Source organism: Biomphalaria glabrata, chromosome 6, assembly GCF_947242115.1.
Source record: "Biomphalaria glabrata chromosome 6, xgBioGlab47.1, whole genome shotgun sequence".
Lineage (NCBI taxonomy): Eukaryota > Metazoa > Mollusca > Gastropoda > Planorbidae > Biomphalaria > Biomphalaria glabrata.
In genome coordinates, this window is record NC_074716.1 from 20168366 (window position 1) to 20195028 (window position 26663).

General features: G+C 32.7%; 2 protein-coding genes across 3 annotated transcripts in view; both read right to left on the reverse strand.

The window, feature by feature from the left end:
- LOC106070670 (midasin-like) overlaps positions 1–26068 on the reverse strand; it is a 96242-nt gene extending 70174 nt beyond the window's left edge. Inside the window, exons 1-37 of one of the 2 annotated variants that reach the window (XM_056034114.1) lie at positions 25849–26065; positions 22198–22424; positions 21492–21588; positions 21221–21345; positions 18978–19085; positions 18665–18854; positions 18205–18411; positions 17557–17792; positions 17273–17387; positions 16856–17019; positions 14152–14329; positions 13464–13567; positions 12693–12844; positions 12525–12585; positions 12131–12245; positions 11562–11646; positions 11372–11475; positions 11145–11281; positions 10937–11041; positions 10655–10840; positions 10482–10557; positions 9599–9861; positions 9021–9199; positions 8807–8898; positions 8565–8681; positions 6560–6706; positions 6191–6338; positions 5580–5859; positions 5166–5301; positions 4937–5067; positions 4514–4661; positions 4053–4249; positions 3256–3401; positions 979–1182; positions 578–783; positions 312–434; positions 4–201 (exon numbers count right to left, since the gene is read on the reverse strand). In XM_056034114.1, the coding sequence (XP_055890089.1) occupies positions 4–201; positions 312–434; positions 578–783; positions 979–1182; positions 3256–3401; positions 4053–4249; positions 4514–4661; positions 4937–5067; positions 5166–5301; positions 5580–5859; positions 6191–6338; positions 6560–6706; positions 8565–8681; positions 8807–8898; positions 9021–9199; positions 9599–9861; positions 10482–10557; positions 10655–10840; positions 10937–11041; positions 11145–11281; positions 11372–11475; positions 11562–11646; positions 12131–12245; positions 12525–12585; positions 12693–12844; positions 13464–13567; positions 14152–14329; positions 16856–17019; positions 17273–17387; positions 17557–17792; positions 18205–18411; positions 18665–18854; positions 18978–19085; positions 21221–21345; positions 21492–21588; positions 22198–22424; positions 25849–25953 (5592 nt within the window). In that variant the 5' untranslated portion in view covers positions 25954–26065. Of the gene's footprint in view, positions 1–3; positions 202–311; positions 435–577; positions 784–978; positions 1183–3255; positions 3402–4052; positions 4250–4513; positions 4662–4936; positions 5068–5165; positions 5302–5579; positions 5860–6190; positions 6339–6559; positions 6707–8564; positions 8682–8806; positions 8899–9020; positions 9200–9598; positions 9862–10481; positions 10558–10654; positions 10841–10936; positions 11042–11144; positions 11282–11371; positions 11476–11561; positions 11647–12130; positions 12246–12524; positions 12586–12692; positions 12845–13463; positions 13568–14151; positions 14330–16855; positions 17020–17272; positions 17388–17556; positions 17793–18204; positions 18412–18664; positions 18855–18977; positions 19086–21220; positions 21346–21491; positions 21589–22197; positions 22425–25848 lie in introns of both variants that reach the window. The other variant, XM_056034115.1, reaches the window with a different exon arrangement.
- LOC129927006 (piggyBac transposable element-derived protein 4-like) lies at positions 14403–16794 on the reverse strand. Its single transcript, XM_056034123.1, has one exon. It carries the CDS (start codon positions 15918–15920, stop codon positions 15123–15125), a length of 798 nt encoding a protein of 265 aa, XP_055890098.1. The 5' UTR covers positions 15921–16794; the 3' UTR covers positions 14403–15122.
- Positions 26069–26663: the final 595 nt, after the last annotated feature.

Consider the following 26663-nt stretch of genomic DNA (forward strand, 5'->3'; position numbering starts at 1 on the left):
TACCTGAGTGAATCTGTTTAGAAAAGACTGTGGCAAGCCTTTTCTTCCTCCTCCTTGAGACAGTGGGTTCTGACAAGCAAAAATGCGAGTTTGGTCTGGCTGAATATAAAACATTTTGCCCAGCTCTGGAATGTAGATTTCCCCTCTGTGATCAAAGCAAGCATTCAGACCCTCTAACACAGACTGTGAGGCCAGATTTAGCTAGAAAACACCAATGTTTTTACACATTAAAATGTTTCTTATAGGAGATACATTTAAAATACAGTACCTACTAAAAATACTGAAAAGAATCAATGCTATATGTTAAGCACCTCATCAAGAATGACCCAATGTCCAGCTTTTAAGGCTTGTAGAAATGGACCATCTCTCCAGGCAAACATTCCAGCTTCCCCTCCCTCCACTGGAAGGTCAGCACCAAACAAATCTGTCACATCCTATGGAAATTGAAAAGTAACAATAACTAATATAAGTGTGTACTAAAATACTAATAATAATATTATTTAATATATTAAATACTAGTAATAGTACCATTAACAAATGTCTTAAACACAAGAAGGAAAAGTAATTTTCTACTTACAGTCTGTTCTGACAAATTGATCCTGGTAAACTTTTTACAAGCCATTCTGGCAACTGCAGCTACAAGAGTAGTTTTCCCAACACCAGGTGAGCCTTCAAGCAGTATTGGGCGAGACAACTGGAGAGCACGAAGAAGTTTCTGTGCATTCATATAAGTAGTTGGAGCATCAAAAGTGAAGGGCTCATCATTGGTATACTTGACAGGATCTGTCATACAAATAAATTATAGGCAATTCTGAAGAAAAAGCTTTCCAATGGTGGTTCTAATTTTATCAAAATATAAGCTTTTTTTAAAAAAGAGATGTATGAGAAAATCTAAGAATTTAAGATTATAAAAAGAATATTCAAAATTTAATTTTTGACTAATTGAATTTAGTAGAGTGACTATTTCCTTTAACTCACCTCTCCTGATAGTGAAAGGATATATTGTCAGTGTGTTCTCTGTAACAACCAAAGACTTCTCTACATTGGCAGATTGGAAAAGTAAGCCACACTTGTTAAAGTCTACACTTACTCCAGTCAATCTAACTAGTTGCTGGTGTAGGAACTGAAGACAGGCTATGCGAGAAACATGACTTCTGTGTTCTGGTATAGAACTAGTTGATCCTAGAGAAAAACTTTTCTTTGATTTATGATATATAAGTATTATCTCAAATCATACATAATATCTGTATTTAGTTGACTTGAACAGTAATAATTTTATAGAAGTAAATAAATTGAAATATTTTAAATAAACCCTGTTACTTATTTGAAATAATGTATATAAACCATTCAAATTATTGATTAATTATTTTATATAAAATCAGTTACTTCCAGAGTTAGTAGCACTTTTCCATGACAAAAGTTTAGGAGACTTTAGAGGTTTTTTAAGGATAAATTCTATGGTGTATATATATATAAATACAGTGCTTATTTTGTAAAAAAAAAAAAATAGGTGCCGGTACTCAGTGATTAGGTGCCGGTACTCAGTAGTTGATTATTAACTTTTAACTACTAAAAATTAATAATATACGTTAAAATAGAAGAAAAGTAATAATTTTTTTCAAAAAGTGCCAGTACGCCGTACCGGTGCATACCGTCATAAAAAAAGCCCTGTATATATATTTGTGTGTGTGCCCCGCCCAATGGTGTTATACATTGTAAAACATACACAAAACTATGCATTTATCAAATCAATTATTGTTACTTGATTTTGGAAATAATAAATACCTTGCCAACATCTCACTCATAACAGTAACAAAGTTATCAGCTGTAGTATGTCCACAGGAAATGTAATAAAAGTTATCTTTTAATCAAGTAACAACTTGACTGTCACCCCAAAACCTTAAACAACCATTTTTATTTTTCAAAGATTTATAAAAGAACTTTACAAATGGCTGCTATTCCATTTTTCTAAAACAAGAAACATTCTAAGAGATGCCTTCATAATGTGTACTCTCTGTGATGGAAATGTACATTTTTAGTTCCTATGTGTATCTTATAGATGCTGAGTCATGGTATAAATTTGAGGTAATCTTTTATTCTTTTATTAGCTGTGCTTAAATCCTCCTCATAAACATAGAATGTAATATTCAGGGGGGTATGAGACCTATTAACATTTTTTTTTCTTTCAAGTACAATTTCTTTATCAACTATGTAGTTTCCCTGGCTTTTACGACTGAAATAACTTTTACTGATTTTTCACAGCTTTGTGCAAAATATTTTCGTTAAATCTACAAAGATCTGGACTCTTGATCTAAGTCACTAAAATTTGCGGACTATCCATGGCTGTGTGAGAATTATCTTCACTTGATTCTAGTGATTTAGCGTAAATCTAGAATCTAGCGTATTTTTAGAGTTATCTAGATATTAGATGTATCGAGATCATTAAATTGACTAAAATTCACTGATTTTTCTGGTTAGGTGCGAATTATCTTCACTAGATCTAACTTAGATCTAAATCTAGATACTATTTCTAGCTATATGATTTACGAACTTTCCACGCAAAGTCATTCTTACTGTTACAACAAGAAGATTTTAGGTGAGGGAGGGCCTGAAAGGGTGTAGCCTGCACATTAGGCTGGTAATTGCTCTAATCATAGACAATAGTCACTACAAACTAGATCTAGCACGTCTTCAGCCGTAACATTGAAAGGAAACAACCATTTCTATGCTGCCATCAGAAAAATAATACCAGGTGAAATGCTTGCTTGAGCCAAGGCCATCTTCAATCACAAGGTCGCGCTTCACAAGTGGGTGAAAGGGGTTGTAGACGCGTAGTCACTGGTCAGCTCATTAACACAGCCAGCCTGTAACGTTACGCGATCAGAATGCCTAGTTGTTCCCTACGCCCCCACACACACACACATTTTTAGCAAGAAATTAGCGCAATTACATTTAAAAAAATATTGGGTAAAAAATTTAGGATAATGGACACAATTTTAGGAGAACTCTGGCAATTTTTAAGAGTATTTTAGGATTTTAGGAGACTTTTCATTTTTTAGGAGATTTTAGGAGTGCTATGAACCCTGTACTTCATGGACATGCTTTTTATAAATCTTACTTCAGTGATGTATTTTTATTAAGCAGATACTTGATGTTTAATTTGGCAGGCATATTAAACATGCCTTGCATAATAAAAAAAAGATGGCTCATTACTAAACAATGAATACTAATTACTGGTAAATAGATTCTCCTTACCTGTGCCAAGACTATCAATAAATATGATACAAGCTCCATGTATATAGGCAGTGATAGGGTCCAATACATGAGAGTCCTCATGACTAGATGTACAGGTATTTATAAAGTAAGCCCAGTTGATGATATCTCTGATACTGACAGTAGTCCTAGTGAAAGAAATAGAGTTATGATGTTGTTAATATAAAAACTGAATTCTAAGGTTTATGTAGATTACTGTTATTTGACCAATTTTGTTGAAAGTATTAAGGACATGGAGGACCCTTCAGCACTTAGATCCCTACATTTCTGAATAATGCATAGATCTAGATATAAGACTAGATCTAGGTCATTAAATATCTTTAGTCTCATTGGTTAATTAGAATAAGGCTCTGTATTCTGTCTGATATTTAAAATACTAAGTTCATTATTTAACATTTTTAAGTTCTTTTCTTTATGAATTAAATGTATGTATTATAAGTTCACATTCATCCTTAAACCATTCAAACCCTTTTTTTTTAATGCTATAGATGGAATCTGTTTTCATACAGTGTTACACAGATAGTGAATAAGTGACATCTAACACTATCTTTCTTGAGAATCATTTTTTTTAAAGTTCATTATTAATACTCAGTAAACTCAGTAGGACAGTTGTTTTCTATATTTGTTCATTGACTTCCTTATTGACAATTCACATTAAAAACAATTTTTTTTTTTTGTTAGCATAAAATTTTACCTCAAGCACAATCTGAAAAAAAAAAATTTCCTCTGAGCAGCTTACAATATTTCTAAAACTAGGCTACATTTTTTAACACTTGTACCTTCTACCAAGATCTGTAGCTAGGAACCACTCAATAAACTCCATGATGGCATGACCAAACCCACTAGTTCCATCTGGGCTAGCATACAGACGTGCATCCGATGTTATACTTTTTTCAATGATGGCAACAAGATCACTATGTTCTAATGACTGGGGACACCAAATCTCTGTAAATCTGTTACGCAGAGCTGGAGAAAGCTAGACAATTCAAAAAAGAGACTTTATCTGTATAATACAAGTCAATAGAAGAGGAATAGAAGTCTCTATGATTAAAAAATAAAAGAACTCAACTATTATTAAAATATATATTTTTATAGAATAGCAATTTAGCATTTTATTTTATAATACATCATTTAAAAAAATCACTGCTCAATGTACTTAATTCAAGATTGGAAAATTACATCATCCCTTTTGTTCCTGTCAATTATGAGACTAATTATTATTATGAAGTAAAGAACTTACTTCTTTTTTACCAAAGTCTCCTCCAGGGTTCATGGTAGCAAACACTTGGAACTGTTCATCAGCTCTCAATATTTCAATCTCTGTGGTCACAGTTGATTCAGTCCCACCTTTTTCAGCAAGTACTAATGTTCTTTCTGGTTCCAGCACACTAGTCAAGCATACACAGACAAATAGAGTCACATTTTTTAAATTATGAGTAGAAGGAAAATTACATCCATTTAATTACATCCATTTATTTGTGTTCAGCATTATTAATACAAATTAATCATAATAAAAAGTATTAATCTATTGATTTATTGCTAACAAGTACGACCTCTTAAGTTATCTCTAAAAAAAAAACTACCTGTATAATTTTTCTATAACTGAATAATCTAGGTATCTGCTTTATTTTTAGAGAATTCTATTTAATTTATTTAAATCCACCTGTTTAATCTTTCTAAAACTGAATCATCAGCCAGTGAAATTTCATCCACTAAAAACATGGAGCCCTCTTTCATAGCAAGAATCAATGGACCATCTTTCCATTCAAACAACTTTTGATTTTCACATTTCTCCTGACAAAACCAAATTTTAAGAACAAGATTAATATTTGTACAAATCAGAAATGATAACTAGAAATGGATTCTTAGAAGAAAAAATCTTAAAAACTTACAGAATTTTCTCGAGACCTAACAGGTCTTAAGCCTCCTAGGAAATCAGCACTTTCAGTATGCATATGGCAATTAATAGAATACAGTTTTTTCCCTTGCATGGCTGCATACAACTGACAGATAGTAGTCTTGCCAACTCTGAATAATTTCAAACAAAAAAAAAATGTACTGTAATCTGTTCAACAACCTTAAGATAGCTAATATTATTTCCAACTATGTTTTAGGTCTTTTATTTTACAATTTTATCTTAAACTCAGACTAATATATTTCTTGCTAAAATCAGATTTTTTCCCCTTATATAAAATATAAAAAAAAAAAAATATATATATATTATAAGCATTTAACTTTATTTAATTAAAAAAAAATACTTTTTATTAAAGTTTAAAAATACAAGCATTGGCCAAAGATGTATGTACCCAGTGCTTCCAACTAATAGAACAGGTTCCTTGAACTTGATTGCCTGGCCAATCAGTACAGCCAATCTTCTCATACTGTATGTCCAAACTATCTGCTGAAATCCTGGAAGTTGTTGTTCCATTACACCAGACAACAATCTTTGAATGGGGCCAGACGTCCCAGGTGTGATACTGTACAAAGAATTAACATCCAATATCCTTTTGAAGTGTTTCTGCAGTACCTCTTTGATGATAGTTTCCTCTTCAATTTTTCTTACTCGACCAGCAAGAAGTAAATAACCTGGGAAGCAGAGTTTGTTTTTTTGTTTTGTGATTATTATAAAAAAGAACATACACAGTTTTTGAAACAACATATAACCATATAACTGATTAAATAATCATAATGAAAAATGATTGATTAATCTACAAACTGCTGTGTACTTTCATCACTCTTATTGCATTTATCTCAAGTTTGAATGATTACATACTCATTCTATTTATTTAAAGGCAGTTTCATTAGGGTTTAATTTCCAAGCAATGACAATACACAATCACACGAAAAGAGGGTGGATATTTGAACTAACATTTTATCACTAATCCACAGTATTTGAGAATTCATGTATTCACCCTACCATGTTCAGCTAAGTGTTGATCCCAATCATAAAATGTTTCTCCTTCTCCAGCATCAGGACATTTATATCTTGTAGCCCATCGGAACAAATCTCTCAGTGTCATGAAGCCATGTTTACCAAAAAATATGCCAGAGCCTCTGCGATGTGTCTTTAAAAAAACATTAGTTATTAACTGCCAAGCATTGGATTTAATATATTCATAATTTTCTTTTTTTTTCCCCTAATACCTCATATGCTTAAAAATATTTTTTATCTAAATTTTAATTTTTATCATTTACACTGTAAATGTATCAAGATAAAAACATTTTAAGAATCATGTGAGACTTTGGTCTACAGATTGTTCAGTGTTGTGTCACATGATAAGTTTACCTGCAAGTCTAACATGACTGACACCAGCTTCTTAGCATAAGATAAAGGAATTTCACATCTTTCATGCAGAATAATTTCAAGTTCTGAGGGGGGGATCTCATCAAAGTGAAGTTCAATGAAGCGATTGCGGAATGCTCTTGACAAAATCTAGGATAAATACATGGAGATAAATGTTAAATTGTATGTCTATCCCAGCACAGAGCACACCCAAACAAAATACATGGAGATAAATGTTAAATTGTATGTCTATCCCAGCACAGAGCACACCCAAACAAAATACATGGAGATAAATGTTAAATTGTATGCAGACATGCCTACCCCCAAGACCCAGAATGTGGAACACTCAGGTTGAAAATGTGGAATTTTGGGCCCCAATGTGGAACATACACGCGTTTATGTTAGTCAGCCATACTGTACGCAATATAAATAAAACTTCAATTATATTACTTTAATAACAATACTAGTTTGCTTCTTATAAATTAGATGTTTATATTCTTCAATTATAATTACTTTAATAACAATACTAGTTTGCTTCTTATAAATTAGATGTAAATAGTATAATATAATTAAAACTAAGAAAACCTTTAATTCATAATTATGTCCTTTGTTTGAAATCAATAGTTCTAACTCCTATATATATGATGAATTCTGAAAACAAAAATCTATATTCTAATGACCTAGACTCAAATGTTACTATTTTTATTTGTTACTACTAGATCTAAATGTAATGACTAGATCTAGATTATTCTAGATCCTTTTCTAGGGCTCTACTCTAGTCACTCTAGAAGTTGTCTCTAGTTCTAGATCTAAAATAATTTAAGAGTCTGTCTACCAGTAACTAGTAGTACTAGTCTAGGACTAGACCTACATCTAATACTAATAAGTCATCTAAGAACACAGATTATAATAAGTATATTAATAGATTTTTTCTAGATCTAAATATTTATGTCTAGATCTATGGACTTATTGAGAACTAAATTTATTACATATGATAATGATACATAGAAATCTAGAGATCTATCACCTTCTAAGTCTATTTCTCTAGATACTAAGATCTAGATTTAGTATCATCTAGACCTAGTTATCTAGTGCTAGATCTAGATTACTAGATACTAATTTAGACTATGTAGATCTAGTATCTAAGTATGTAATATTAATAAGTAGACTAGATATAGCCTTAGGCCTTAGCCTTACTCACATAACTCAGCCTTATTGTGTCTAAGTTAATTAATTACATTTAGGTCTAGATCTAGATCTTTAATAACGTATTTGAAAAAAAATCCTTTTCTTAGATAAGATTACTAATATTTAAATATTATAATTAGAATCTAGAATCTTTATTTATTTTATAATATTACTTAGACTTAGAAACCTAAGACGGCTAAGAGTAAGAAACCAGACGAGTTAGTCACGTTACGTCGTTAGTGTTAGAATAGCCGCATAGCGCCTTTGTCGGGAAAAGGGATTTGAATGGAAAATTTGGCTTATTAGCACTTACTAGATTCTAAGAATAGATCTAGTATCTAGACCTAGAGTACTAGATCTAGATCTATGTCTAGATCTAGATCTAGCTCAACCATATCTTCGTAAATTTAGGACACACCGGGTCCGGGAGGAGATGAAATGTAAAACAATAAACACAGACCTAGATATATTTTATTTTGCATTCAGTATTTTCATTTCGCATTATTAATAAATAATGAAAATCGGCGATTTTTTTTTTGTTGTGTCGGAATTCAGACTTGGCGGAACAAAAAATCGGGAATGCGGAACGGCGGAACATGTGAGCTTTTTTGATGCTTTTGCGGGACGGTTCCGCATAATGCGGGACTGTAGGCATGTCTGTGTATGTCTATCCCAGCACAGAGCACACCCAAACAAAATACATGGAGCTAAATGTTAACTTGTATGTCTATCCCAGCACAGAGCTTACACCCAAACAAAATAAAAGCAGAGACAAACAACAAAACTCACACCAGAACTGAAACATTTTTTTTTTATTTACCTTTCTTCCTCCATAAAGACCAGGAGGATTTTGGGTAGCAAACAAAATGAATTTGGGATGAGCTTGAACCATCTCCTGGGTTTCTGGGATAAATAATTCTTGGTTGTCATCCAACAACTGTTGAGAAAAATAAAAATTCACAAAAAAATAATTTTAAAAATCCATAAGTATTTGGCAAGACAGTTAGACAATTTTGCAAATTATGTTATAAAAAAAAACAACTTGAGAGCAAAAGAGCTTACTCTATTTAAAGCTTCTAGAACATCTGTTGGTGCCAGATTAAGTTCATCCAAAATAATCCAATAACCTTTCCTCATAGCTTCTACCAAAACACCTACAACAAGAAATGGTTAAGGTTTTAAAAGAAATATTTTTCAAAACAATCAAAAGGCTGACACCAGTCACAAAAAAAAATGTCAATATCCCTAAAGTAAGTTATGTTAGTTAGCTATTTACCATCTTTAAAGACCAGCTTGCCAAGTTCATCAGCAACATAAGAGCCAATATACTCTTGGATGTCTGTGTGTTCATGATTGTTCACTCTTAGACACACATTGCCAGTAAGTTGAGCCAAATAATGAATTAAACTTGTTTTGCCAACTGAAGTCTCACCTTGTAACAGGACTGGATGTTTTCTAACAAGAGTAAATTCAATTAAAAAAAAAAAAACTCTGGGTTTCTATGGCCTATGATTGTGATTGTGATGTGTGGCTAGCACAAGCATCAACAGCCATTACTTATAAATACATTGTAATAAAAATGAAGATATCACAGCAATGAAACCTAATACAAAGCTTTATGAAGCTAGAACTGACAAAAGGTATTGAGACTGCAACATACATTACTGTTGTGAATACATTCCCACAACGTTACAAAAACAATTTCACCACAAGTGTTAACTATCAAGATAACCAAGAACATCCTCAAAGCTTAAATGAACATCTGGAAATCCAGAAGGACTTTCAGTTTGGCTGCCATTCAACTACATTCAATGCAAACTCATAATATAAAAGTTAAAATGTATATAACAGTACCCTGCGGACACCACCCTGGCTAGATCTTTCAAGTTAAGTTTCACTGATGCTGTCAGGATATAATGCTGAGGTATTATTGGCTTAAGTTGACCTTTCGAGATCCAGTAGTCAGCTACATTAATAAAGTCACCCTCTGGTTTAGGCAGCTTCTGTGACAACACAGCTTTGGAAGAATCATTGGGGAGAAGATGTTTACATATCAGCTGACAGACTGTTGGATGAGAGGCTCTGTCCAGTTGGGTTAGGAAACTTAAACAGAAACCCTGAAACATTACAGCCACATGGTTGATTAATGCAGTATTATTGGTTGATAGTTTAGTTACTTAGGTTTTACAAAATGTTAATCCCAACTGAATAATGTTATATTCCTAATTGCATATATTGTAACATATTTAGTAAGCCTCAAGTATCACCATTATATTTAGTGATCAAGTATGCACAGCAGCCATGAGCAAGAGTGAACTCAGTTAACCTTGTTAATTCGTTTCAGTCAGTAGTATTTTAAAGTACAAAGTAGAACTCAGTGCTCCAACAGAGAGTCAAGTTGGAGTACTTTAGTCTTATTTGAGAAAGTTTACTTATAATTAATATAGTACATTGTTATTCTTGGATTGTGCTCATTAATTCTATTACCCATATTGAGGGTGTTGTAATGATATGAGGACAACATGAATTGATCTTCCTAATAATAAACTGATTTATTGTGTCTGCAAGACCTGAAGTTTCTTAGACATTTACAGTAACCGCCTGAATGTTTGTCAAACTCAACTCATTCTACTCAAGTAGCAACTATCCATTAAAATAAGAACCCCAATGTCACACATACATGTCAATACTAAGAATTGAAATATAATACAATAATAATGTGTCAAAAGCATTTTACCTCATATAGAGATCTTGGGACACTTTGACAAGGATTTCTTCCACAGAATCTTAAAGCTCGACATAATGTGCGCAGGCTTAATAAAAAAAAACAAATATATTACAAATAGCTACAATTAAAAATATAAGTTGATATGAAGGCTCAAACAGGTAATACTTCATAATTAGACTTACCTATAATGTGGTTTGTGCCCTGTGCCATCTGTCAATTTATCTGAAGGATCATTTTTAATATTCAGGTAGAAATTGACAATTCCAGCTATTTGTTTTGAGGATAGAGACAAGCCAGTAAGATAATCTCGAACCAAGGTGCTCAGATCTTTGGGGCATTCCAACTCCTCAACATAAAACTCTGTCAATCTAGAAATATTATAATCATTTAGAAAAGCCTAAACAAAAAATAAACTTGGATTCTGTATTCAAAGCTGATTTAAAACATCAATGTAATGAAAATACCTATTTCTTATTCCAACAGGCAAATCTTTTTTCCCAACATCAGTGGCTGGGTTCATACAGGCAAACAGCCTAAAGTCAGGATGTCTTATGACTGGCTCTACATCCCTGCAGAATACAAAAATATATTGATGGAAAGCATTAACATTCAGAAACCAAAGTGTACAATGTACACATTAATTGATACCAATAATAAACTGATAACACTTACCCTCTCTCTGTCAGTACTACTGATCCTGATACACTTTCTAGAAGGCCACTCAAACACTCCAGTGTTTCAGCAGCAGCAAGGTTGATCTCATCCAAAAGAACCCAGTCTCCATTTTTCAAGGCTTTCACCAAGGCTCCCTATGTTTAAAAAGCATGATTCATTCAACATCAGCATGATTTGCCACTAGCAACACTAACCTGGATTAAAAACAATTTGAAGTTACTTACTTCAATAAAAGAAAATGCCAAAACATTTTCTGCTTCTCTAATCTGAAGACGTAGCTCATTGATTCTGTTTTTTACTTTGTTCCACTCAGCATATTGCAAGCTCTCTGAAACATGGGTAACATTAAAAGCTGACTTCAAGTGCAACACATTTGTGAAGCTAATTACAAACAGTCCTCACATTAAATGTTACCTTGATCATATTTCATCAGTGCTTTGTTTATTGGAGCTTCAAATAAAATTAGTAGATCCTTCCATCTCTTTTTAGCAAATAAAGTCTACAATGGAAATATCACCATAACAATCATTATTAGCTAATAAAGTCTACAACGGAAATGTCACATAACAATATCATTATTAGCAAATAAAGTCTACAATGGAAATGTCATGCAACAATATCATTATTGAAAATGTCACATAACAATATCATTATTGAAAATGTCACGTAACAATATCATTATTGAAACAAGAAACTTCACTTACTCAACATAGGCAGCTATCTAAACTCTAGAAGAACTCAACCTAGGAAGCTATCTAAACTATAAAGAACTCAACCTAGGAAGCTATCTAAACTATAAAGAATATCAAGTACAAACAAATAGCTTAGATATTATTAGAATGATGAAAATATAACATTTATTGTCTGCTAAAAAAATATATGAAGAAAAAGAGAAAGACACATTCTAAGATACGTTTGTATGGTCAAATAAAATATATTGCATTGTACTAGATTTCTTATGTTAGTACTAGCAGTTTACTGACCTGTATATGAGATAAAAATTTTTCATTTTGAGCTCTAGAGAAACATTCACAAAACAATGTTTCAAATTCTTCTCTAAGAGGCTTCATAACAAACTTAAAGTCCACTGGTTTAAACCTAAGACATACACATAAATAGTAGACTGTCACATTTCTCAAGCAGAGAGATTAAAAGACATGTACTAGCTACTCTGTCAGAATTCTTTCACAAAATATTTGTGATTGGACAAAGTTTTACAATTAATTCACTTATAATTTAGCGATTCTTTGTAAACATTCTAAAATAATATTTTTAAATAGCAATAATTGTTTTGTTAATTTTCACTATAACTCAGTAATACACTGAGGAAAGGTATTGATTGATAAGAAAAATATTTTGTAAAGAGTCAACATTTACCCTCCAAGAAGATCTGTGCTGTCACTTTGTTGATTTAAATTAATAACATGAAGCTTGTGACCTACATGAATACAACCAAATAAAAGATCAAATAAATCAAATACAAAGTATTGGGGGGAACATAACAAACAAATGGAACTTTACTAACACATGTACCACAACACAAACCTAAATGATGGGCCAGGAAATGAATAGTTGAAGTTTTCCCAGTACCAGTTTCTCCACACAATAAAACTGGCTCATTGCGTTGTATACAAACTGATACCTTTTCCAATAACACCATTGAAGATCTTGTGTATGAAAATGTTGGTGCTGGTTTACTATACAGAAAAAGCAACAACACAAATATGTCACTTATATACAATTATCTAGGAAACTGAATGATTAAAGACATTAATCAACTAAACCAAGCATGGCCGCCATAGACATGTTGTGCATAGCAGTAGGTAGCCTAATTTTATCTATTCGCCTAATTTTATCTATTCGCCTAATTTTAAACTTAGCTAAAACCAGTGCTAGGATACAAAACAGATGGTTAAATAAAAGTAAAAAAGTAAAGTTCCCCTTTCAGATCTTTTGACAGCCATTACTTTTCCTTATCTAATGTCAGGTACCCATTAGAGCTGAGTGGACTCAGGGGCACCTTAAAAAAAAAAAAAATTAAAATTCCAATCTTCACTAGGATTTGAATTCAGGACCCTCAGCCACCATGCCCACAGATGGCTAAATAAACACTAAAAAAAATAATAACTAATGAGCATCACTGGCCTGAATATATTAATTTTGTTCTATCAAATAAATAGTTATATCAACCTTCTTTTGAGCTTGGGTTGTCTCAGTTTTGTTAAAAACAAACATTCAATTTACAGACTTGCTCAAAACATTCAAAATTAAGACTTCCTCAATCCAAATATCCAATTGAAATCATAATTTAGTTACCTTTGTAATATTTGCTTTTGTTTTTTCAAACTGTCTCTCCCTATTTTCAAAAAGTTGACTGAATCCTCCAGACTAGGTTTATACTCAGTACAAAAATATTTGGCCTGAAACAAATGAGAAGAATTTTAATGATCAAGATTTGTAAGATTTAAGTCAGCAAAAAGAGATAACGTCTATAGACAAATGTTTTGAAAAAGAAAATTCATCAATTGTGTGAAAGTATGTTGATTGAAGCTTCACAATAGTATCTATGAAATGAAAATTCATGTAATTGGAAATTCATATTTCAACAGTTAGAAGAAATACATAAACCTTAAAAATCAAAGCATAAGAATCCAATTAGCCTTGCTTCTAAGCAAGACTCCCAAAAGTATATGCGTTTCTATCCCTGTCATAATTTATTTTTAAGTTAAATAAAAGTAAAATGAATATAAATTATGAATTTTCTTGTAAGACTATCTTTGCCTTCAAACTACAAATATTCTACTATTACTAGCTATCACCTAAATCAGATTGAACAGCACTATGCTAGCATAAAATGCCAATCTAGGTCATATAAGAACTAGTTTTACTTCATATTATATTTAGATTAACTAACAAAGGAATGGTAAGAATGATGACTTTTAAAACAATATTTATTGAACATGAAACATATATTGGAAGAAATGGACACAAAAGCAGAACTTACCCTTTCCTCTGTGACATTCAATTTCTCTCCTATGGCTGCTGCCAATGCAATTCTCTTAGTGTTTTTAGAAAGACAAGATACAAAACAATCCAAAGCTTCAAGAAACACTTTGACACCTTGAGATGTTTCCATGTGATTGAAGTTTACAGCTGAACGACTGCACCATGTCATCAGGTCTCTGTCAAAAAATAATCTTTTGTTCATCAAATCATATTTAGTAGTGGACATTGAATATTTTCTATACCCAAAATTTAACCCTTTCATCACTATGCAGTTGCCTACCAATAACTGTCCCATCCCTAACAAAAGGGGCATAACTCCGTATTTTTGACAACATATGTTTTTTAAAAATTCACAGAAAAAAAAACTAATGAAGCAAATTAAGTCAAATTTTGAAAGATTAAAGACAAATGGATAAAGTTTAATATAAACCAAAAATAATGCCAATATAAGACAAAAGTACAACAAAAAAAAATGTTTATGGAGCACTTGACGTTAAACATGACTTGGAAGTGTCAGTGAGTTATGAAATTTAGAGAAACATTCTCCTTTACAGAGTCTTATTTGACAGAGATTACATCCATAAACAGTTTCATGTGCTCTGTTTCTTTTTCCAAATTGTTTGTTCTTCATACACCAATGGCAGGCACGTTTGTTTCCCACCATTCGAATCAGCCTATGCTCAAGAAGATCACTCATGCCAACTCCTTGAGTTGATGGTTGGAGATCACTTTGCTTCCTTTTACGAACAATGTTTCCCTTAGAAGGGCTGTGCTTATCTCAAGCCGAAACTCTAGATGTCCTAGTGATAGGCTTTTGGGTCTGGGCCTGTGAGAGGTAGCATAAATGATCCAGCTGTTGATGACAGCAGTCTGGAGGAGAAATCGAAAAATGTATCTCCACCATTTGACAGATTTCCTTCCTACTGGATAGTAGGATGAGAGCTGATCAAATCTGTCAACACCTCCCATTTATTTGTTGTAGGTATTAACAGCAGATGGGACTTTCACTTGAAAGTTGCCACCTGGTCCTCGGCGAGTAATTTCAGCGGTACCTGAAGTGGTGTTGGTACTCAATAGAGTGACACAACGTTTATCCTTCCAGGCTGTAGCAACGAGATTCCCTTTCTGCCTAACCATGACGTCACCCTTTTTAAATTTTTTTAATGCCTTGGGTTTGAGATCAAGAGGCCAACCTTTTCTGTTAGGTCTTATTGTTGAACAGCAATAGGTTTGCTGACGCAAAAGGTCCTCTGCTAACTGAACTGAGCTAAAATAATTGTCAAAGAAGAAATGATGTCTCTTTCCTAAAAACCTTTCACCTAATTGAGTAACTATATAATGTCCAGTTCCATGAGGCATAGGATCCTCAACTTTAGTATAAATACTGAAATTCAACAGATACCCCGTAGATGCATCTGTTGCGCACCAGACCTTGATGCCCCAAGGGTTAGGTTTTCCTTTGATGTACTGCTTCCACATGAGTCTCCCATTGAAAGGTATCATTGCCTCATCTAGGCTAATATTTTTGCCAGCAGCAAATCTTGTAGCAATATTAGTCCTAATTAGGTCTAAAAAAGGTCTGACTTTGTGTAGGGGATCATGGCCAGGGTGACCTCGAGGTACAAATGTTGTTGCATCGTTGAGGTGAAAATACTGGGATAGTTTTTCAAATCTTGTCTTTCCCATAGAACCAGCCACCCCATCAACTCTCAGGCGTTCATCTGATGCCCAGTACATTTTGTATTCAGGTAAAACATGAATACCCATAGTAATGTAGATATGAAACAGCAGCTTGATTTCTGAAGCAGTTGTAGGCTGCCATGCTCTGTCGACTTTGCCTTCTTTTTGTTGACGATAATTGGCATATAAGTTAGTTTGCTAAGCTATATGCTCATAAAAGTTTTCAGGTATTAGAAGGCTAAAATAATCAAAAGGAGTAGCATCATATGGTAGATCATGTGTAGGTCCACATATTTCAGTAAAATTCTCTACCACAACATCAGTAGTAGTAGCACTCCAATCTCCACTGTCATTGTTTAGATCTACTAGATCTAGGCTAGTTTCATCTTCACTATCACTAGAATCGGACCCAAATGGCTCCAATGAAATGTCAATATCACTTTCCCTATCATTATTTTCAGGTTCTAGATCTAAAACTTGTGTATTACCTTCGTAATCGTATCCAGTATAGTCTCTAAACATACTCAAAATATCTTCCATTTTCGCCCGATGGCAAAAAAAAAAAGACAATTTTCAAAAATTCACAAAAAGTCGATCGTTTAAGCTAGTATCATCAAATAAGCATGTAAAAATAGCACTGTTATCGCTCTCTAATGTCAGAGTTAGAAAAGGTATAAAATCAATTATTAAAAACTCGAAATAGCGCCGGTAACGAAACAACCTAAAATCGGCGACTCCCGGCGACTCTAGTTGTCTACCGGTAGAGGCGACTCCCGGCGACTCTAGTTGCCAAATGGTTAAACAGCCAATGACACCATAATTTTCACTTAGCCTACAAACCAAGATTTGAATTAACCTGTAAATCCAAAGATCTTATAAAGAAATAGCACAACATATAATTATAAAAATGCCCTGGTAAATATGTACTTAGCTGTTTATCCAAATGTACATCAATGTGTTAGATTACTAATCAACTGAATTAGAAATGATGTGTTGTTGTTTACATCCAAATGAGTTCAAACCTGGTAGAAATAGGACGTCCATCCAAAGTAATAAACTTTCCAAGTGTGTGGATTTCTTCTTCCCCAGCAATGATTGAGTGATGTCTCCCAGAAGACAGCATGAAATAAATGTCTAAAAGTTTATCCACAACTGGTTCCAACACTGGGTACATTACAGTGATCACCTTTAAGATAAGTTAATACACAACAATGTACAATGTAATTGTGAATCATGACCTAAATATCATCACATTTATAAAGAGTTACCACATGCAAGATTAAAATATTTGTTACATCTGAAATAGACACATCTGTTGTATTACGAAGATTTGATATCTCCTTTATATAATTTATGATAATAATTTTTTTTTTAAATCAAAGAAGTACATCAGATGTGCTTTGTCAAAATTTCATTTTAAAAAATTGATAGGGCAGTACCTCCTTTAATTCCTCTCTAGATAAAGGCTCCAAGTTGATAACAGAACACAGTTTTTCAAGGCCTGAACAGTGGCCACTTTTACTTTCATATAATCCATCTGAAGTACTGTGGAGTCTGTACAAATATAAAATCGTAATGGATGTACTATAAAAATATTTAGTGATTAATGAGAACAAGTTGGGTCAATGGAAAATAGTGGACCACAAGATGTAATGACTTTCAGAGTGATTATTACTATTAATTTCACAGACAAAACGTTGCTTTTGACTAGTTCTCAACCTACCTTCTGGTCACAAACAGTTGAAAACCTGGCGATGCTCTGATTTCATCCCCATGACCTGGAACTGATAACTTCCCAGTCTCTGCCAGGGCTATCAATAAGGATAACACATCCATGGGAGCAGTATCAACATCTTCTAACAGCAGCCAGCTCCCTTCATACAGAGCTCTAGTGAGTACACCAGCTCTCCAGACAAACTCACCTGGTACTTCAGTACTACAGTATGTACCTAGAAGGGCCTAAAATAGAGATTGTAAGAGATTACAAGGCATTGTCTATGAATAGCAAAAATGTATGAAGCTATGAAAATATTAACATATTTTGTTACATCTGAAATAAACACATCTGTTGTATTATGAAGATTTAATATTATATATATATATATAGTGCTTTTTTTTTTTTTTGTAAAAAAAAAAAAAAAAAAAAATGTGCCGGTACTTAGTGATGGATTGCCTAACTTTTAACTACTAATAAATTAATAATAAACGTCAAAATACAAGAAAAGTAATCATTTTTTCCCCCACATTGCAAAAGGTGCCAGTACGCTGTACCGGTGTGTACCATCATATATATATTAAATTAGCTGTGCAAGTAATCTTTAATAAAAATAAAAGTTGAAAGAAAAAAAAAAGAAACAAAATGACAGTTTACTTTACTATCTGTCTGGTCTCCAAGCTGAATTTTCAAAAGGTAGGGTGCTCTGGTACGTCCAGTAATGTGTGCTAGATGCTCAACTAAGCATGTCTTCCCACAGCCGACTGGGCCTTGAAGCATGACTGGCTTACAGCTTGCCACAGCAAGTGCTAGACTTTTTAGATGATGTTGTGTTGATGGTACCAGAACCAGAGGATTCCATGTCTGACCAATTACAAATATATACTTTAAGTATATATGTACATTTGTTTAAAAAAAATGTTAAGCTTTACATATTGCACTAAATAGAATATACATGGATAATCATGAACCAAGTAAGTGAGATAGTTAAATGATATTAGGATGTATGAGCTAGATATATAATATTAAATAAAAAATTTAAACTTTACTTGGAAAAAGTTTTGATTATTCAAGTTTGACTGTCCAAAAATACAAATAAAAACTCTGGTATACTCACTCGATGGTCTGTAGACTGGATGTGCACCATTGGTAATAATATTCCCATGAAACTCAGGACACTTTCACTCATATCACTGTTCAATAAACTTTGCTTTGTGTAGCTCTGTGATGTGCCCAGCCTTTCTACTTGCAATATTCCTTTGGCTAACAATACTTTTTTCTCACTGTTCAGTTTTTCTTTTTCTGTTCTGAAAGTTGATAGATAAACTAAGAAAAAATTATTCCATAATTAAATTTTCATTAAAGATATGTCAAAAATGTTTTATGTCTTTCAAGCTGTCTTTTAAAATCAAAATAAATTAAAAACAAACCTCAATAATAACAATCGTTGCTCTTCCAATGAAAAGTATTTGTTCAAAAATACATTACGCTCACATTCAGACAAATGTAAATGTCTACTCAAAGACAAAGCAGCAAACCTGTTGAATATTTACAATTTATAAGCCTTACTGATAACAAGTCTGATAGAAAGTAATAAAGTTATATATATTTGAAAAATCAATAGCATACAATTTATAATCTTGACTTTATTAGCATTTGTTCAATTTAATTTTTTTTCTAATTTTAAAATTCTGATTCCATTGTTTCATACACTAATTTTATAAATCCTTTTAAATTTCTTACGTTTAATCAAAACAAATAGGCCTACCAGCCTAGTAGAATCTACCTCTAGTATCTTTTGTTATATCTAAAATCTTAGATTTATTTAGATCTACATAACATGCTACATCACAACACTATCTTATCTCAGAAATTACTGACATTCCTTAAAAAGAGAAGATACTTGTTAATCTTGTCTTGAATGTTAATTATTCTTAAGCTCTGCTAAATCATTGGTTTTCCTGGCCCATTCATGCAACCCATTCCATGCTCCAATGGAAATAGGGAAGAATCAGCACTTGTACGAACTTGTCATGGCATATGGCATTAAAACTGCATCATAATGTTTTTCTGAGTATTTTATTAGGTTGTCTTTATGTATTTTTGTAAATTATGGTCTAGTATTATATATATTATTGATACTTTACTTTTTAGTCTTCTATCCTAAAGTGTCTACAAGCAATGGTGATGTATATCACAATGTAGCAAGCTAGAGCTGTCTTTCAAAAGATGCTAACCATGGCTCAGCAACAGCTATGGCTGAGAAGGATCCTAGGAATAGTATACCAAATTGATGTCACCAACAGACAAATCTTCTACCACAGGGGCATTTGCCTTAGATAAGACAAAACACTTTACCCAAAGACAGCCAAAAAAAGAACAAACAAGGTCGCTCTGTGTGACATGGCATTGCACTTTCTGAGAAGACCTAAAATTCAAAGGTACATGCTGCACAGATCTTTGTGGAGACAGCTTACAGCAGACCTGCCTACCAAAAAAAGTCCAAATGCGTAACACTTACGGTCAAAATGCGTATTTTGGCACCAGAATGCGTAACACTTACGTGATCCTCTATTTTGTCATATATATATATATATATATATAATATTAGATGTCATGATTAGATCTACAATCTAAATCTAGATCAATAGAGATGATATCTAGACTAGATCTGGATCTATGTCTATATAATGAATATAATCTACTCTAGATCTGGGCTCAAAAGTGTTACCGGTGCCGTGGATCCGCTAGATCCAAACTTTCGTAGGCCTACCTTCATACTTGATCTATTCTATACTAAGACTAAGAATCTAGTCTAGATCTAGACTAGATGGTAGTAGATGTTATCGATCTAGTCTAGTCAATCTAAATTCTAAATCATACTAGATCTAGATCTATAACTAGTTTGTAGGGTAATGTAGAGAATCATAACGTAATGACTAGCTAGACTCGAGCTAGATCTATTCCTGTATAACAAGTTATCTAGATTCTAGATCTAGAATCCAGATCTAGATCTAGACTAGATATCTACAGTGTCACTCAATGTGTTTTGAATCGATAGCTCTTCGATTTTTTTTTCTATACAAATGAATACGAGAATCAGGAATGCACCAACATAATTAATTTCTACTCATGAACTTACAAAAAAAAAAAAAAGTCACGTTGGTGTATCAGCTAACTGACGGTACCAACCTGGTACCAGCCCGCCACTCCCTCACTCTCTCGTTCTTCATTTCTAGACATCTAATTGCTATTAAGTACCAATCAACGTATAGATCTGGGCACATTGTGTTCACCCCACCTTTTCTGTTTCGCCCCTCTCCCCACAGGTGGGCTTAGCGTGACCTCCGTGACCGCTTGTAAGCTAGTCTAGAGAGGAGAAAAAAAAAAGCATACAAAATGCGTAACGCGACGGGTTAAATGCGTATTTGCATACTGGCAGTCATTTTTGGGAGATTTTGCGTAACGAATACGCATTTTGCGTAACGGTAGGCAGGTCTGGCTTACAGCTCAATTTTCCATCTGTTCTACTTTCTTTGTTTCCTTAAATTGAGGTATCCCGAAGAATATTCTAATATTGGTTTTAAAAAAAAATTAGCAAGAATAAAGTATATCATGTATCTAAATCAATTAACAGTAATGTCAGAAAATGTAGTCAAGGACAAATATTTACCATCTGACCAAAGAGTTGCTAGAAGATAAATAATCAGTGAGATGGTGCAGATCTAAGCTGTCTGATAACTCAGGTAGGTAAAGCAGATAGTTCCACATCGCACAACACCAGTCCAAGTCAGCTATCTTCAAATAAAATAAATAAATACACTGAAACACAAATGATCCAAGTATTTAGAAGCTTAGTGTACATGAACAACTCAACCGCTGCAAAATAAAACTGCACAAACTAGGCAAGCTTATTTCAAATGGAAAGATTTAAAATAAATTACTTGATGTTTCTTTTTCTTTTTCTTAGAGGGCTCTCCATCAACATAGATTTCTGTCTGTAAGAAAGGTTTATGTTGTCTTACAAAATCTACAGCAAACCTGAATTATACAAACAAATAGGTTAAAAATAAAACAATGAGTACAATGAAAACATCATAGACATATGCTGCCACATATAATTTATATTAACCTCCATGGTGTTGAAACATACGTAGTGCAATTCATTGAAAAAAAAAGTATTTGCTATATCTGTTTATAATCAATGGGTGGCGAAGTGGCTGAGTGATTAAGCACTTGGCTTCCAAACCTGGGGTCCTAGGTACAAATTTCTGTGAAGACTGGGATTTTTAATTTCAGGATTTTTGGGCGCCCTTGAGTCCACCCAACTCTAATGGGTACCTGACTATGGTTAGGGAAGCAAAGGCGGTTGGTCATTGTGCTGGCCACATGACAACCTGCTCTTTAACCCTTGGCCAAAGAAACAGATGACCTCAACATCATCTGCCCCACAGATCGGATCTGCCCCACAGATCGCAAAGTCTGAAAGGGGAACTTTACATTTTACTGCATAATCAATATTAAAAGCAATTTTTTTTAGCAAGAGTTGTTTACATGGCTTGAATGGCAGAATGATCTGTCATGTCTAAGAACCCATTAATATAATAGAATTTAAACTTGCATTCAGCAATTGAAACTTTTCAGTAGTACCTTTGTAATTCGGGGCTAACACAAAATCCATGACTAATCAGAACTGCAAATTTTTTCAACAGTTCAACGTTGGAATGTTTGTCCTTTAAAATTGTGTGAAGCAGCCTGTGAGCAAGTTCTAGTATCAGTGGTCTAAAGCATACACAAATATCAACTATACACTCTGAATGAAGAAGAAGATCAGAGAGTTGCTTGACTAGTGCTTCTCTGTCCTGCTGTGACCATATCTGTTTCAGGAATAAATATTTAAAAAAAAAATGATTTGTTATCCTGAGAATAAATTGAATATTTAAATCACTAAAATAAAAACAATGTATTATATATGAATACTATTATTAATAATGAAAAAGAATTACTATTTCAATCATTTTTTTAAGAACATAAACATTATTTACTATAAGGTGCCAAAGTGAGTAACTGGCACCTAAACCAATAAGCTTCAACAGGAGCTGGTTAGCCTTGGTGGTTGGCTACCCACCTATGAGAAGACAATTAAAACCTCTGCTGTTTTCCCAATACACCTCAAACATGGGAGTCAAAATGTGGAAAAATCAGGAGCTGGCAATCCTTTCAAGCCTTAGGCAGCTTGATGTACAAGATAGTGCTAGATCTACAATCTGCAGAGCCTGCAACACCACTGTTATGTAGTCTATAGATCTGATGACACTGATGTAACCATGAGAAAAGTAGGGTGTTTCGATGATGTTTACAAGCTAAAAGGTTTTTGATGAAAGTCACAAGGTAGCCTGATGTGAATCAAGCAGATAAAAAGGACTGGTAGTGTGAAAGTTGAAAGAGAATAGCAAGAAATATGATAGAAAACACATTGGTGTACTTTTTTAGTGTATATTTCTAGAGAGTTGTTGTTGTTAAAAATAAATATCATTTCATTTGTCTTTGTTATATATATTTCTATCTTGAGTCTACAATTAAAACTCTACTTTTTATTTAAGTTGAAGTTGTGTATATTTATAGATTTAAATATAAGTTATATTTATGATGGTTTTAAAATGAAAATGAAGTTAAAAATTAAGAATGTATATATATGTATACATGCTTTTTTACATCAGTTTAGTTAAAGTAGCTGACTCTATCTCACTATCTGCTAGGACCAAGAAACAACAGCCACTCATCCTAAATAATAAATGATGGCACTTGGCATTCCTTTGCTACATTAGCCTTTGAGCTGCCTTTATTGCCTTTTTTACGCGTCATGCATGTTAATGTCACAATGTTAATCAACATAATAATAATTTATTACACATTTAAAAAATAAAGAGAAAAGTGAAAAGACACATTGATTTCATTGATAAAAATAGGTCTAGACCTACTAGATCTAGATCTTATAATAAATAATATGACTATAATTATGAATTATAAATTATATGAACATCATCATGGACAAGTCACAAAAGGAGGCCCAAGAGAGTGCTTGATTTGATAATGATAAGGCAGCTTCTGCTTAACTCTATAACTATAGTCACACTATTTTGACTATACTCGACTATGACTATAGATCTATATAGTGAAATGACAGACACTACAAGAACAACTCTACAGAACATATATATATATATATATATAATATATATGTATTTATAGTCTATTTCCTCATATACTCTCTCTCTAACTCTCTCTATATATATTAATATATATATATATATATAATATATATATCGTTTATTATTTATATACCTATGTAATCTATGTGTAGAAACAGACAGAAATAAATCTATATAAATTATATATATCTATAAATTAATTATTATAATTTAATAAACATGATATTTTCAACTAGGGCGACTAGGCTACATTGGCTACATGTATTTCCTCTGTCTTTCTTTTAATTCCTATCCAAGGACCCTCTTCTTGTTTTCATAATTTGGATGTTCGTTTTGTGACACATTAACACCCCCTCCCTCCCATAGATGCTTATAATAATTCTTTTCATGACTCTATCCCACTTCCCTCCACTGCCTGTTTGATAGTTTGTGACACTAAACGCTTAAGTGTATACCTCTCCTCACTGCCAGCTCATCTGGAGTGATCACATGCAGTGGGCATGGTCTATGGCTTCAAATTAGCAGCCCGCACTTTTTCTTTCATTCATAAATTATATATTATAGATATCTCGATCTAGGTCATGCTTATTCATTGAAAAAATCATAGATTTATTCATCCCAATAATATTTCTTATTACGATTTTGCTGTGTCCAATGAAGGAGAATGAGCTGAATTCATTATTATTCGTTGTACACCCCCTTATTAAATTTTATTTAACAGCTAACGGTATAAATGTGATTGGAATGTCTTTCTAAAGATGTTTGGAAGCTTATTTTGATATGCCCATCAGCCTACGATCAAACAGGCTCATAATATAGCCTTCCTTCATCCCTTATATGGGTATGAATTGCCGGGGGAGGTTAAAACAACAGCTTTACATACATGGTTACTGAGAATCTAAAAAACGCCATCTGCTTTGGAAAAACGGAACAAAATTACCGGAACTTATCTAAAATTGGACATGCGCAGTCCCGAAACGTTGCTTTTTGCTCCAAACATAAAAACAGATGAATTACAAACAAAAAAAAGCGACCTGTTCATTGAAGGAGAATTCGACGGAGTGTCCAAAATATAAGAACCTACTATAGTCTATATATTAATATATATTATGTACACTGCCCGAGAGCCGAGAGGGTTGTGAAAGAAGATCGTAGATCTAGATTTTATACATAACAGAGATTAAGTATAATAATAATCATTATCATGATTAACACTCATAACATTAATCATTAACTATTAACTATTAACACTAACACTGTACTACTTTAACTTAGTACTACTACTAATGTACTACTAACACTCAGACTCAGTCGTAAAGTTAAAGTTAAAAGTTAAAGTAGCATTTTCAATCGTTTTGACTAAGACTAGTATTATATAGATCTAGAGTCTAGATCTAAAAATAAAATCTAAGACTAAGTGTAAGTAAAACACTATGGTAGATTCTTATAACTGAACACCGACTTTCGGGAACTAGGTCAATTTTTTATTTTATTTTTTTATTTCGTGAAGGTTTAACTTACAAAAAAACTGAAAGCAGATTCTTATTCTGCAACTAAAGGACTATAAAAATAGCTGTGTTCCTTTGTATTACCACCCATAGTCAAGATTTTATTTTAAAATAAATTAGGTCACTTCATGCTCCTATTTTGAACGCAGTTTTTGGGCTTTCTCCTTTAGTTGAACAGTGAGCACCGGTGTTGAACACCACTATGTAATTGCTAATAAATTATATCGGTGTTACTTAAAAATTATTTAGATTGTAGTAAAAGAAGTAGATTCAATTTTGCAATATGTATTTATAGTCTATTTCCTCATATACTCTCTCTATTTCTCTCTTTATATATATATATATTTATATATATATATATATATATATATATATATATATATATATATATATATATATATATATATATATATATCGTGTATAGTTTATTTATTTAAATACCTATATAATCTATGTATGTGTAGAAACAGACAGAAATAAATTTATATAGATTATAGAGCTATAAATTAATTATTTTAATTTAATAAACATGATATTTTCTAGATCAGAATAAAACAGCAAAAAAAGTTTTAAAGACTCACCTGCTTTGAAAGATAATTAAGCAGTTTCGAAGCACATATTTTGTTCACTTTACAAATATAACTGAGACCATTCAACATATTCCAAGAAGATATTTCATTTTCCATGATGACTTTGACTAAAAAGTTTAATGAATATGATTAAGACAAAACATAAACATTGAGTAAGGTATTGTAAATTCAATATTTACTATCCCACATGGTCTATAACACAGACCTATATATTTCTGTCTATGGTCTCAGCACAAAAATGTATAAAATGCGGAATGACTCGATGAGTGAGTCATGTTACAAAGTGTCTAGATCATGACTAGGACTAGAATCTAGATCTTAATATGTTAATAATTAATAATATATATATACTTTTTTTTAATGTAGGCCTAAATATATATATATAATATATAGAATACTAATTATTTATATTTTAACATATTTTTGGATTAGATCTAGACCTCTATGTCGCCCCCTTCTCTAGTATGTTGGCCGATTTTGGTGGGGTGGGGGCGATTGCATCAAGTCCGCCCCCGACCGTTAACTTTTGAATGTCGGGGAATGTCGGGGGGGGGGGGAATAAAAAATGTCCCATTGTTTTTTAATCTAACATTCATTAGTTATTAAAAGAGAAAAAAATCGCCCTATAAGTTATATATAAAAGCGATATTTAGGCCTACATTAAAAAAAGTATTTTAATGTCTTCCTTGTTTATTAATACTAATAAAGAAAACGAGATGGTATATTTATAACATAGGTAGGCCTATATAACATATCTATACATAGGGACAACAGCTTTATAAAAATAGCCTAGGCCTATATAGGGC

Coding starts and splice junctions, on each gene's coding strand:
- LOC129927006 (XM_056034123.1), bottom strand. CDS start 15,920: ATGGGTATTCATGTTTTACCTGAATACAAAATGTACTGGGCATCAGAT.